This window comes from Chrysochloris asiatica, unplaced genomic scaffold, assembly GCF_000296735.1.
Source record: "Chrysochloris asiatica unplaced genomic scaffold, ChrAsi1.0 scaffold00064, whole genome shotgun sequence".
Taxonomy (NCBI): Eukaryota; Metazoa; Chordata; class Mammalia; order Afrosoricida; family Chrysochloridae; genus Chrysochloris; species Chrysochloris asiatica.
Window position 1 is genome coordinate 7,024,179 of NW_006408582.1, and position 15,220 is coordinate 7,039,398.

General features: G+C 41.1%; 1 protein-coding gene across 1 annotated transcript in view; it reads left to right on the forward strand.

Moving 5' to 3' along the window:
• The window catches only part of SCARA5 (scavenger receptor class A, member 5 (putative)), a 197,836-nt gene that overhangs the window by 94,486 nt on the left and 88,130 nt on the right, over positions 1–15,220 (forward strand). The window contains exon 3 of the mRNA XM_006864350.1: positions 13,993–14,667. Coding sequence (XP_006864412.1) covers positions 13,993–14,667 — 675 coding nt within the window. The remainder of the gene's footprint in view (positions 1–13,992; positions 14,668–15,220) is intronic.

A 15,220-nucleotide genomic window follows, 5' to 3' on the forward strand; every position in this document is an offset into this window, starting at 1 on the left:
GTGTTTAATGTATCAAATCTGTTCTTTAGATGATCTCTAAATTCAGGTGGGATGTATTCAAGGTCATATTTTGGCTCTCATGGACTTGTTTTCATTTTCTTCAGCTTTAGTTTGAATTTCCATATTAGCAATTGATGGTCTGTTCCACAGTCTGCCCCTGGCCTTGTTTTGACTGAGGATAATCTGGAGCTTTTCCATCGTCTCTTTCCACAGATGTAGTCATTTGATTTCTATGTATTCCATCTGACGAGGTCCATGTTTATATATAGTCGTTTCTTATGCTGTGTAAAGAAGGTATTTGAAATGAACAAATCATTGATTTTGCAGAATTCTCTTATGCATTCTCCGGCATCATTTCTGTCACCAAGGACATATTTTCCAACTCCTGATCCTGCCTCTTTGCTCCCAACTTTTGCATTCCAATCACCAGTAATGATCAATACATTTTGATTGCCTGTTTGATCAATTTCAGATTGAAGAAGTTGGTAGAATTCTTCTAGTTCATCCTCACTGGCTTTAGTGGTTGGTACATAAATTTGAATTAATAGTGGTATTAACTGGTCTTCCCTGTAGGCACATGGATATTATCCTATCACAAACAGTGTTGTTCCTCATGACTGATCTGGATATGTTTTTTTTTGACAATAAATGCAACACCATTCCTCTTCAATTTGTCATTAGAAGCATGGTTGCAAGTAAAAATGGAAATTCTAGGAATTCTAGGAAGAGAGATCGGTTTGACCATAATTCTGACCATTTCAAGGTCTCTTATAGGGCTTTTTTAGTTGTTCCAGTAAAGTAAACTTAAGCTACCTCAAGACCTAGGTCAGAGCTGCCAGAAAACTTCTCCCATTTTACTATATGTGACTGCTCCCTGTTGATGGCTCCATTGAATGAGAGCTGTGCAGAGCCCCTCACAAGGCCACAGATGATTTCTTGGTCCATCGTTTTCTGCAACCTCATATCCATGGCCAGCTGCAAAGGTTAGAATGTTTATTTGATCGGTCTACATGGTTGTCTTCAGTGTTACCCCAAACTTCTGCTGAATGACTTGAACTCAGTACTAAGATACAAAGTAGAATGAAAGAACAGATTCCTCTCTTGTGTTGGGGAAAACCATTGTTTAGAATGAACACACTGCAGAATTTCTGTTAATGCTCCACATTAACTTCAGCCCATCTTCTGTCTCCTCTTGAGACACCCCAAGGCACTTGATCTTCTCTTCCTGGTTCACTTCAGACATGTTTATGGCATCAGCATATACTTATAGCTGATGACTCCAAAATCTGCATCTCTAGTGCCAATCTCTTTCTTGAGTTCCAAATCCATATTCCAGCAGCCTTCTGGGAGTCACCTAGAAATCCCTCAGGCACCTCAAACAGGATCCTCTCAGGAGTCTGCCCTGCTCTGGCTACTTCTCATTGCCCACTAGATTACATCAGCTAATCCTGAAAATTATTCTGTGTTCTGCAAAGGCAACAAAAACTTGTCCTCTGTTCTTGGGCAGCTCCAGCTAACTGCTGCAGTAGCCAGCTCTTCAGGGTATGTTAAAGGAGTTCCCTGGGCTTTGCTTATTCAGAATTACTTTAAGGGCCACAGGAGATTGATAGTTGCTAGCTTTCTCCAGGACTCATTTGCAGGGCCCATTGTACTATGAAAGTGCAGGAATCCTTATTCAAAAAGCCGGGGAAGAGCTGTTTTCTTTCTTCTTAACGTGTTATGGTGCTTTTTATTTGCTATTTACATGTCACACTCTCAAGCACAAGAATACTCATAGAGTGACCTCACTGGTACTTGGGGCCCTTCCTGCAATTTGCTGTGTGAAGCTCGATATACGAAGGAGGGAGGAGGTATAGTGTGCATAAACCAAGGCTCCAAATCCCCAGGCATACTCCATTGCCCCATTAGATTTCACTCACAACACTCAAATCCAAGAATAAGATTATCAAAGTTTTCAAGCACGTGACAGCAGCACATTAAACCCCAAGTATAGAGCACTCTTCCCAGCTCAGGGTTTCTTGTAACTGTCCTGGCTGCATGTTCCTGAAACTCGTTCTAGTTTTCTCGGACATCTTGAGGCCTGGGAACAATTAATATGCAGCCATTTAAAGGCTGCACTCTAGTGATAACCTCACTGCTCTGTGATTCTGAATAAATATTGTGATCTGCTTTTAAATTAATTTTCTATTCAAGTTGCATAAATCCAGACCTCAGCAAATTCAAGCCAGCTTTGCAGGCCACCTGAAAGTCGTCTTCTTCTCTCTGCTTTTGGCACTTATTTGATGTGCTTGTTTTGCAGTTTCATTTCAGCTCCATCCTTTCCCATTTAATATGATGCCTTTAATATGATGCTCTGTGAATTCTGATGCCTGCCTTCCCTCCCTCAGCATCATTGTCAGTGATGTGTGAGACAATGAAGGACGTTATGGACTCGGAGCCAAACAGAAACAAACTAACTAACAAAAAGCCCCGATCCATTGCCATTAAGTCAATTCCAACTCATAGTAACTCTGTAGGGCAGAGTAAAACTGCCTCCATAGGGTTTGCAAGGCTGCAATCTGTACAGCAGACTGCCTCATTGTTCTGCCTTGGATCAGCTAGCTGGTGGTTTGAATCACTGCGCTTTCTGTTGGCTGATGAGCACTCTAACCACTGTACCACCAGAAGTCCTCGAGCCAAAAAGACCTGGCCCTAATTCCCAGTTCTAACAGCTATGTGGCCTTAATTACTTAGTCAAATTTTAGGGTTTTTGACTGTACAATGGTGATACTATCTGCCTGCAGAGTTGGAAGAACCCCACTAGCATCTGATTCCATGGGCCTCCTCCATGAGACTTCTCAAATGTTACTTCTTCCTGCTCTCCTGAGTCTCTTTCATAAGTCCCTTCTGCTTCCCCTCTGCTTAGGGGCCTTATGGTGCTCTCTGCTCAGTATCACCTGGAGCACAAGGGGAGATGAGCCGATGAATGGCTCTATGCTGATCTGGACAGGGTTGGAAAAGTGATGAGGCCAGCATGGCCTTCAGAGACCAAGAGGTCTGGGCCTACTCCTTTTCTTTCTCTTTCAATTTTATTTTATTTATTTACTTGTTGTTATTGAGAATATACACAACAAAACATATATCAATTCAACAATTTTGACATTGATTACATTCTTTGAGTTGTGCAATCATTCTCTCTCTCCTTTTCTTGCCCATTAACAGAAACTCACCAAAGTTCCTGTCTAACCTTTTGAGTTGCTGATTTCAGTTGGATCCCATATAGATAGTTCTTATAAGAACATAATGCTCAAATCGGAGCTCTGGTAGCGTAGTGGTTACGAATCGGGCTGCGAACCGTAAGGTCAGCAGTTCGAAACTACCAGCCGCTCCGCGGGAGAAAGATGAGGCTTTCTACTCCCGTAAGGATTTACACCCTCGGAAACCCTGTACAGGGTCGCTATGGGTCGGAACCAACTCGACAGCACTTAACAACAACAACAAGCTAAACTATTGTGTACCTTTAACAAGACTTCAGGGAATATTTTTCATTTGAGGTTGATTTAAGATGCTCTCAGGGCAATAGTTTCAGAGGTTCATTAGTTTCCATGGCTCCAAAAAGACTCAAGTCCATGAAAAATTTAAATTCTGTTCTATATTTTGCCCCCTTTTGATCAGGAGTCTTCGGTAGAATCTTTATCAAAATATTCAGTAACAGCAGTCTGGCACCACCCAGTTCTTTGTGTCTTATGGCTAAGAAATCAGTTGTTTACGGAGGCAATTAGCCATATATTCCATTTCTTGCTCTTATTCCTGACTCTCCTTTCAATTGCTGGGCCTTGCAAGGCCACTTGCATGATTTTAAGATCTCAGGCATTACACAACGAACTAGGAGGTAGAACAGAAGCACCAAACACACTATTAGGCCAATTAACTGGGATGTCCTCCATGAAACCACGGAACCAAATTCCATGAGGTGTTTGGTTGTACATAAAGAGTTTTAGCATTTAGTCTTTTTTTTATTGTTTTGTAAATATGCCGATATCACACAACTTTTGCCAATTCAACATTTTACATTTATACATGTATTGATAATAATTACATTAATTGACTATGAAACCCTATCCTTAATCAATGTAATTTTTCTATCCATACAAACTAAAACTCAGTTCTCCATAGGTAATAATCCCCCTTCTTCCCCTCCCTTCAACCCTTTGTAAGCATTAATACATTTATCTTTTCTTGTCTCTATCACTTACTTGGGAAGCATGGTGGCTCCATGGGTAATCACTGGACTGCAAACCAAAAGTCAGCGATTCCAGCCCACCAGCTGCATTGAGGGAGAAAGATGAGGATTTCTGCTCCTGCAAAAAGTTTTAAAGCCTTGGAAATCCTATACAGAGGGTCTCTATGAGTCGGAACCGACTCGACAGCACTTAACAACAACAATAACCACTTATTTGAGCTTCATCCGAAAATACACAAAATTACTACTTCACAAGGTTGTTGGGAAGAATAAATAAAGCAACTTCTATTAAGAAACTAGAACAGAGTTCATCATATAAACTAAACCCCCAACCAAGTTCACTGCCATTGAGTCAATTCAAACTCCTAACAACCTTATAGGGCAATTCAGACTCATAACAACCTTATAGCTGCTCCTTTGGGCTCCCAAGACTGTAAATCTTTACAGGAGCAGACAGCCTCCTCTTTATTCTGATGAGTGGCTAATGGATTTGAACCAGCAACCTTGTGATTAGAAGTCCAGTGCTTATCCTACAGTGTCACACTAGGTCTTCTTTCAAGATATGCTGTTGATAAGTGCCGTTGAGTCAGCTCTAACTCATAGGAACCCTGTATAGGGTTTCTGAGGAGCAGCTGTTGAGTTTGGGCTGCTGACCTTGCAGTTCAAACCCACCTTGTGGTCCAGTGCATTATCCTATAGCACCATACCAGGACTCCTTCCAGCATATGTTGTTGTTGCTGTTAAGTGCCATCAAGTCAATGCCGACCCATAGCGACCCTGTATAGAGTTTCCAAGGAGCAACTGGTGAGCTTGAACCACCGACCTTGCAGTTCAAACGACTTTGCCACACCAGGACTCCTTTTCAGCATATAGTAGTTGCTAAATAAGTGCCATCTCCCTTCCTGCTTCCTTATATTGCTTTTGGAATTAGGTATGTGACTATCTTGAATCAAGCCACCACTCATCTGTCAGTGAAGTCTCCTGTGTCGCTGTAATGCTGAAGAGGTTTCCACAAACCTTCCTGACTAAGATGGACTAGGAAGATTGTTGTTGTTAAGTGCCATTGAGACAATTCTGACTCACAATGACCCTGTATAGAGTTTCCGAGGATGGCTGGTGGGTTTGAGCTGCCAACTTTGTTGTTAGAAGTTCAATGCTTATTATCCTACAGCGCCAGACCACAACTCCAGGAAAATGGGTCTGACAATCTATTAGTAAGAAATCAGCCAATGAAAAATTGATCTCAATGGTCCTATCCACAAGTGGTCAGTGAATAGAATAGGACTGGGCAGCATTGCATTTCGTTGTACACTGGGACTCCATGAGTTAGGAACTCAGTTGATAACAATAAACCTATAAGCAGGCTTGGAGGGCAGAGTAGTGGATTAAGGGACCAAACCAAAAAACAAACCCACTGCTTTCGAGTCAATTCTGATTCTTGGTGACCCGGCAGAACAGAGTAGAACTGGTACACAGAGTTTCAGAGGCTATCAATCTTTACAAAGCAGACTGTCTCATCTTTCTCCTGAGGAGCAGTTAGTGGACTTGAACTGCCAATCTTTTGGTTAGCAGCCCAATGCTTAACCCACAGTGCCACCAGAGCTCCTTAATTAAGGGACAGATGACCTGAATTCATTTCTTAGGTCATGTAACAGGCAATCCTTTGACCTCCCTGAGCCACTTGTTTCTCATCTTTAAATGAGATTATAAATCGCTGCTTGCCTACCTTCTAAGGTTATGCTGAGAATTGAATGAGGCAAAGGATATGGAAGTGCTATATAAAGATAAAGGGTTATTAGCACCAGTCTGGGTCACTAAACATCAGTCAAACACAGCGCTTACCCTTATTTCCTCCGTACCACACACATACAGCATCTGCCTAAGCTGGCAAGTCTGTCTGATGTGTTTGTGGGGAACAGCCTCTCTGGTGAGATCACATCTAGAGTACCTTGATTACATTTTATGAACAAATAGGACAGATACAGAACAGATGGCAAGTTGGATCTGGGCTATTAGTAAAAAGGCAATGCTATGCAGATGAAAAGGTGACATGAGATATCCATCTGCAACCACCTGATCCAGTACACAGCTAGTAACAGATATGGAATTCAATAGTGAATCAGAGCCAGAATTTGAAATTCTATATGATTCCTTACCATCAGCCTGAATCCATCCTGGATTTATAATAGAGAGCTTAGAACCTTAAACATCTCTTCTGTAATTCTGTGTCTATTAAACAGTTTGTTCTATGCCATCTACCCCTTAAGATCAAACCTTGTATGAGAGATAGTCTGGCAAAGTTATTTAGAGCTGGGAGTTCCAAATTGCTAGGATATGAATTCTAAATACTAGCTGTGTGCTTCAATTTTCTCATCTGGAATATAAGAAGAAGAATTCTCTCAGAGGGTTGTTACCGGATTAAACATTATCAATATGGAAAGCAGTTAGAACAGCGCCTGGCACATAGTAAGTGCTCTGCACGTGTCAGTTATTATTATTACTCTGATTGGATTATTACTCTGAGTTGTCATTATTACCCTATGATTTATTTTCCCATTTGGGAAAGTATGAAAGTTGAAGAATAACTTAAGCACGTTTAAAGTAGATATGCCAGGCAGAGAGATAAATGAACTGTTTGCATAAACATGAATTAAGAGAGTCACACTCAAGTAAGAATTGTTCCCTGTTGAGGACAGCAAACATCTGGAAGGAATTAAATGGGGAAAGAGGGTGGGTGGTGGTGGTGTGTGAGCAGAGAACACACTGTGCCGGTTGGAAGGAGAGAATTAATTTTGGGAGTGGGTAAGTGATCCCCACAAGGGAAGCTGCTCTAGGCTTGTACAGCATGATTTGATGCCTAAAGAGTATTGTCTGTTGTGCATAACAGGGGTACCTAAAATGTCTATATTGTTCCTATGAGCTTTTTATGTGTAAATATACTAAAACAAAAAGGTACTCTTTGATATCTGTGATGTGAATAGTATGAAAGTTACAATACTCACTGTTGTGAGATGCACTGAAACTAGTACCTTTGAAAATCTAGAATGTAAATATAAATTAGGATAACTATCAGGGAAATAATTGGGCTGGGGATTTTAAATCTTTTGACCTACTAATTCAACTTCTGGAAACTTAATGCTGGGAAACATTTCAAAAGAGGGAGGAATCTTTTTCTATTTATTTATCAAGATTTTTAAAAATACGCAACAGTAAAAATAAATGGGTAAATTATGTCCCCCCTTAACGAACTCTTTTGCAGTCATCTAAATTATTATTACAAAACACAGAGAGGAAGATAAGAAAATGTGTATGAAATAGCAATGGCAATAATAGATTAAGTGGGAAAAAAATCAAATTGTCCAGGTTGGGTATATGTATAGATGGAGCTAGGCAAAGATAAGCAATGTGCTTTGTTAGAGATTGTGGGATTACGGAGGATTTTTTTCTTTTATTTGAATTTATGTGCAATAAACAGCAATAAAAGATCCACATGGACTTCCAGGAAAGGAGTAACTGACCTTCAGTTGCCAAGTTTTAGTCACCTGTTTCCCAGATGGCATCTCACGGATTCTAGAACTGCAGGTTCTGACAGGAGGTGGCTGGTGGGCAGGGCAAGGGACTTCCAAGGGCACAGGAGCTAGGAGGCATGGAGACCACCTGAAGAGGAAAGAAAGGACCAGTGGGAATTGGGAAGAAAGTTAGAAGAAGGGGAAGTTGTCTATTTTACAATTTTGCCTCTGGCAAGCCCTGGGCATATGTGCCTTCAACTAGATGTGTGATTTAAACCAAGTAAGATGTACTGTTTCCTCATCGCTATGCATACTCCCTATTTTAAAAACCTGAATTTATGAATCTCAAAGTGATGACCTATGATGTCCCTTTGAGCTCCAAAGGGCATCAAGATAAGAAACTGACAATAAAATATCAAGCTTTTAACTTTCTGTCATGTCTCTAACTCTTATCCATCTAGTTGAATATTGGACAAACACACTGGTTTTATAACCAAATCCTGGCCTATGTTGATTTCTTAATCAGACAATTCCTGTGGGTACCTAGGCTATGACTGGGTCATGAATTCATTTTCCCCAGAGTCTTTAATTTTACTGACAAGTTTTTAGTTAAACTTAGCGTGAACTACCAGACCAGGAGTTGGGAGGCATATCATCAACACATCACTTACACTCTCCAACCTCAATCTCTTCATTTGTATAATTCACCAAAGGCTGCCTAAACTCAACTTAACAGCTAAGATCTACAGCTCTGATGAAGCTAAATGGGGCTCAGTTTTAACCATATTAGTAGGAATCTCATGCTCAGAAAGAAGGAGGTAACCCTGCTTTCATAGTTGGTTCAGTCTGACCACATCTTGGAAAATCACATTGAGATCAAGCATCACTCTTTAATGGGATGTTGCCCAATTGGACTTTGAACAAAAGAGGGCAGCCAGGATATATAAAGGCTTAAAGCCTAGTTGCAAGAAACCAGAAAAGACTAAATGAGGATAGGATAACTATCTTCACAATATAAAAGGACTATCTTGGTGGAAGAAACACTTCACTAGGTCTTTAAGCAGAAATTGACACAATGGTACACAACAACAACAACATATGATACCCAGAGGGTAAGATCAATAGATAGAAAGAAACGTGTTCACTACTGTTGAGTCAGCCCCAACTTGCAACCATCCATACACAATGCAATAAGCACTGCCCAGTCTGCTTATCCCCAGGATCACCTGTAGACTGGACCATGTGACCCATAAGATTTTCACTGACAGATTTTCAGGAGTAAAATGCCAGGCCTTTCTAGTCTGTCTTCTTCTGAAAGCTTCACTGAAATGTTCAACACTATAGCAATATGCAAGTTTCCATTGACAAGCAGATGGTGGCTTTGCATAAATTACATTGACTGGGAATTGAGACCCAGGTTCCTGTATAGAAGTAAAAAACCCAGGTTCCTGTATAGAAGTAAAAAACCAACCACCATTGCATCCACTGGAAGAAACTATAGGGACACAAATTTCAATTATCAACAGAATGTGGAATGTTCCAACAGTTAGAATCAAATGATGGTACAAAGAGGAATATAAGCAGAGGTGGGTGACCAAATTGCGGGGTGCTTTTCTTGGATATTAAAGTTTTTGTTACATGCCTTTGAGTTAGCTTCAACTCATAGCAACCCTATGCACAATATTGCCTAGTCCTGTGCCATCCTCACAATCCTTGTCATGTTTTCAGTCATTGTGTCAATCAATCCATCTAATTGAGGGTCTTCCTCGTTCTCTCTGACCCTCTTCTTTACCAAGTATGTCCTTTTCCAGAGATTAGTGCCTCCTGACAACATGTTCAAAGTATGAGAGATGAAGTTTTGCCATCCTTGCTTCTAAGGAGTATTCTAGCTGCACTTCTTCCAAGACAGATTTGTTTATTCTTATGGCAGTTCACAGTACTTTCAATATTCTTTGCCAACACCATAATTCAAATGCATTGATTTTCTATGGTCTTCCTCATTGTCCAACTTCCTCATGCATACAAGAATTAAAATACCATGGCTTGGGTAAGGCGACCTTAGGCCTCCTTAGGTTCTTTGACACTTTAAAGAGTTTCTCATTGTTGCTTTATTTTTTGCAGCAGTAGATTTGCCTGTTGCAGTACATCACCTGGTATATTGATCACTGCTTCTGTGAGCATTGATTATGGATCAAAACAAAATAAAGTCTTTGACAACTTCAATCTTTTCTCCATTTATCATTATATATTAGTCCAGTTTTGAGGATTATCATTTTCTTTATATTGATGTACAATCCATACTGAAGACTTTGAACTTCATCAGTAGGTAACTTAAATCCTCTTTACTTCTGCATATTTCAGATTGTTAATGAGTCTCCCTTCAATCCTGATGCCATGATTTTCTTCGTATAATCGAGCTTCTTGAATTATTTGCTCAGCATAGAGGTTGAATAAGTATGATGAAAGGATTCAACCGAGACACACATCTTTCCTGATTTTAAACCATTCAGTATTTCCTTGTTCTTTTTGAACAACTGCATCTTGATCTATGTACAGGTTTCTTGTGAGCACGATTAAAGTGTTCTGGAATATCCTCCTTTGTAATCTCAACCGTAGATTGTTATGATCCCCCCCTAGTCATAAGCCTTTGCATAGTCAATAATACACAAGTAAGCATCTTTCTGGTATTCTCTGCTTTCAGCCAAGATCCATCTGATATCAACAATGATATCTGTCATTCCACTTCCTCTTCTGAATCCAACTTGAATTTCTGACAACTCCCTGTCTATGTACTGCTGCAACAGTTTCTTAATTATCTTCAGCAAAATTTTACTTGCATGGGATATTAATTATATTGTTCAATGATTTCTACATTCCATTGGGTCATTCTTTTTGGAATGGATATGAACATGGATCTCTTCCAATTGATTGATCAGGTAGCTGTCTTCCAAATTTCCTGGCATAGAGGAGTGAGTGCCTCCAATACTGGCTCCATCAGTTTGTTGAAGCATTTCAATTTGTAGTCCGTCAACTTCTGGAGCTTTGCTTTTCTCCATTGCCTTCAATGCTGCTTATACTTCTTTGTTCAATACCATTGGTTGTTGATCACACGCTGTCTCTTGAAATGGCGGAACATCAACCAGTTCTTTTTGGTACCGTGACTATGCATTCTTTCCATCTTCTTTTGAATCTTCCTGCGTCATTCAATATTTTGCTCATAGAATATTGCACAGTCCAGGCTTGAATTTTTCTTCAGTTCTTTCAGCTTGAGAAATGCTGAGTGTGTTCTTCCCTTTTGATTTTCTAACTCCAGGTTTTTTCACAATTCATTATAATACTTTATTTGGCCTTCTCAAGCTACCTTTGAAATTATCTGTTCAGCTTTTTTACTTCATCATTTCTTGTTCTCACTTTATCTTCTCTAGGCTCTAAAGCAAGTTTCAGACTCTCTTCTGACATTCATTTTGGTTTTTCCTTTCTTTCCTCTTCATAATGACCTTTTGCTTTCTCCCTGTATTATGTTCTTGATGTCATCTCACAACTCTTCTGGTCTTTAGTCACTAGTGTCTAAAGCATCAAATCTGTTTGTGAGATGATCTCTAAATTCAAGGTCATATTTTGGTTTCTCATAGACTTGTTTTCATTTTATTCAGCTTCAGCCTGAACTTACATATGAGTAATTGATGATCTGTTCCACAGCTGACCTCTGGCCTTGTTTGGCTGATGATATTGAGCCTCTCCATCGTCTCTCCCCACCGATGTAGTCAATTGGATTCCTATGTATTCCATCTGGTGAGATTCACATGTATATTGTTGTTGTTAAGTGCCATGGAGTCAGTTCAGACTCATAGCTACCCTGTATAGGATTTCCAAGGAATAGTTGGTGAGTTTGAACTGCTGACCTTGTATATAGTCACCATTTACAGTGTTGAAAAAATGTTATTTGCAATGAACAAACCATTGGTCTTGAAAAATCCTGGCATATGCTCTCCAGCATCTTTTCTATCACCAACTACTGATCCTTCCTCTTTGTTTCCAACTTTTGCATTCCAGTCACCAGTAATTATCAGTGCATCTTGATTGCTTATTTGATCAATTTCAGACTGAAGAAGTTTGGAGAATTCTTCAATCTCCTCATCTTTGGCTTCAGTGGTTGGTGTGTAAATTAGAATAATAGTGGTATTAACTGGTCTTCCTTACAGGTATATGAATATTATCCTACCATAGACAATATTGTACTTCAAGATAGATCTTAAAATGTTCTTTTTGATGATTAATTTGATGACATTCTTCTTCAATTTTTTGTTCCCAGTATAGTAAACCCTATGATTTTTGGATTCAAAATGGCCAGCACCTGTTGATTTCAGCTCACTAATGACTAAGATGTTTGAACAAGCTGTATACCAAGTTTTCTGGTTCTCTCAGTTTTAAGGTTTCCAAAGCAGAATTCTCTCCATGCCTGATGGACCTCATCTCCTACTCTGCCCCACCCCCACAACTAGTTTCCATTTCTCTAGTGTGCAGAGCAAAGAGGGTAAGAGCTGTGGGCACCATACAGCTAACAGGTAACAAGCATGTCCTCAGAAATCCCAGTACAGGGTTTGTAATGTACCTGAGTTGGTACAATCCATGAATTCCTAGGAGACAATAGAAAAGTGGGTGTGTAGAAGCACAGACACAATAGGTTACAAGTACTAAGATACAAGTCCCTGGCCCTCATTAGTATTGTGAAGCCACTGCTTATAACAAACAAAAGGAAACCACTCCAAGAGGAAAGAGTAAGGAGCTTCTGGGATGGGTTGTTTGCTGAGGAGAGAATTTAGGAGAAGATTTGGAGGATGTAGAGAAGGGAGGGTAACAATAGAAAAGCAATCTTCACAGGCCCAGAGGGACCCTTACTGTCTTCTCAGGCAGAAAATGGGACCCTGGACTGAGGAGGTGGTTGTATAATAAACACTCATTGCCTTGACCTTGCTTGTTGTCTATTACTGGCATTCCTTTAAGCAGAATTGTAGGAAAGCACTTGGGTTCTGGGTCAAGCCTTCTTGGTTTGAATTCCAACTCCACGACTTATTTGGGCAACTTAAACATTTCTACCTATTAAAGAGGATAGTTGCAGTGCTTTCCTCCTATAGTTAAGAGGGCAACAAAACACTACATATTAGACTTTATCCAGAGAAGTAGTGATACCAGGAGATGGTGGCAGAGATGGGGACATGGAGAGAGGGAGCAGCTGAGGACTCTAGATTCATAGAATTAGAGGGACTGAGAGCTGGCAGTCAGGACACAGGCTTGCAGAATATGCCCTTTGGGGGTTTAAATTATTATACATGCCTGAGTGTTTCGTTTTGTTTGTTTTTTTAAAGAGCTGAAATGAACAGAGAGAAATACTGTTAACTGTTAAATGAGAGGATTATAATCATTGCAATGAAACACCGTATATGATTTGTTGAATGTAAAACTGATGATCTGCCCTGTAAACTTTCACTCAATTAACAATAAAAACTTCTTTAAAAAGAATATTTTTCCTATCTTATATCCAGTTGATGATTGCTCAGAGTACAACAGACATGTTGACTTAAAGAAAGCTTGTATTTTATTTAGCAGAGAACATAAGTTAACTAATTTATCAAAACAGACATATATGCTATTAAATAAAATCATTTAGTTATGCATCTGATTTAAAAATAAAATTTGAAGAAATAAACAAAAAACCCTCATCATGCAAAAAAATGGCAGTTTTGTGTAGTTCAATCAAATGCATAATGCTTAGTGGCTCCCAAATGTGTCTGCCTCATAAAATTACCTGCTGAGCTTTAAAAAATTCTAAATCCTAGGTCACACCACAGACCAACTAAATCAGTTTCTGCAGAAGGGAATACCTGATTCTAATATACAGACAAGTTTGAGGGCCAGTGACTTAGCACAGCCCCTGGAATACAAAGAGGCGTCCAAGAAATGTTAACCACCTCTACTTTTCATTCACCTATTAGTTATCATTTATTGAGCACCTACTGCATGTCAGGGAGTCCTGGTGTGGTACTGTAGAATAAGCACTGGACCCACAAGGTCAGTTTGAACCGCAAGGTCGGCAGTTCAAATCCATCAGCCGCTCCTCGGAAATCCTATACAGGGTTGCTATGAGTCAGAACGGACATGACGGCACTTACAACAACTGCATACCAGACTCTGCACCGGTACGGCCTGTAGGGTCAAGAGATGTCCACCAAAGTGCTCACCTTTTCTCCTTCTCTTCCTCAGTGTCTAGACCCCGGAGCTCCCCAGATGATCTGAAGGCCCTGACTAGAAACGTGAACCGGCTGAATGAGAGCTTCCGGGACTTACAGCTACGGTTGCTGCAGGCTCCACTGCAGGCTGACTTAACAGAGCAGGTGTGGAAGGCGCAGGATGCGCTGCAGAACCACTCGGACTCGCTGCTGGCGCTGGCCGGGGTCGTGCAGCGGCTGGAGGGCGTGCTGTGGGGGCTGCATGCTCAGGCGGCGCAGACGGAGCAGGCTGTGGCCCTGCTGCGAGACCACACGGGCCAGCAGAGCGACGCAGCACAGCTGGAGCTCTACCAGCTACAGGTGGAAAGCAACACCAGCCAGCTGCTGCTGCAGCGCCATGCGGGCCTGTTGGACCGGCTGGCGCGCAGAATGGGCCTCCTGGGAGAGGAACTAGCGGACGTGGGCGGTGCACTGCGTGGACTCAACCAGAGCCTGTCCTATGACGTAGCCCTACACCACACGCGACTGCAGGACCTGCAGGTGCTGGTGAGCAATGCCAGCGAGGACACACGCCGAATGCGGCTGGTGCACATAGACATGGAGCTACAGCTCAAGCAAGAGCTGGCCATGCTCAACGCCGTCACGGAGGACCTGCGCCTCAAGGACTGGGAGCATTCCATTGCGCTGAGGAACATCTCCCTCATGAAAGGTATTCACCAGGCCTATGTGAGCCTAGACTTAGACTTCTCTGCCTGCTTTGGGCCCTTCCTCTCCCCAAGGGGCCAAGTCCACATTTGGAACTGTGTCATTCCCAGAGTCCACACAATACTCAGCGACCACACCTGTAAGCATGAGAAGAGGCCAAGGGTGGCTAATGGGAGCAGGATAAACAGCGCCTGGGTATGCTGGCTTGAACATCCAAGAATTTGGATCTACAGGATAATAAAGGCAGCGGCAAAGGGCTTCTCTAATATGGTCATGTTCCATTGGTGGAACACTAAAATGGTTGACGATTCCAAATTTGAACTTGACCACCTAGGATATTATGAATTTTTTTCATATTGTTGTTGTTAAGTGCCGTCAAGTTGGTTCCGACCCATAGCGACGCTGTATAGGGTTTCCGAGGAGTGATTGGTGAGCTTGAATTGCCGACCTCGCAGTTCAATATTTGTTGTAATATTTGGCTTTATCATCTCGAGCTGATCTTTGAAATTTTCTGTTCAGCTCTTGGACCTCCTCATTTCTTCCATTTGCTTTAGCAT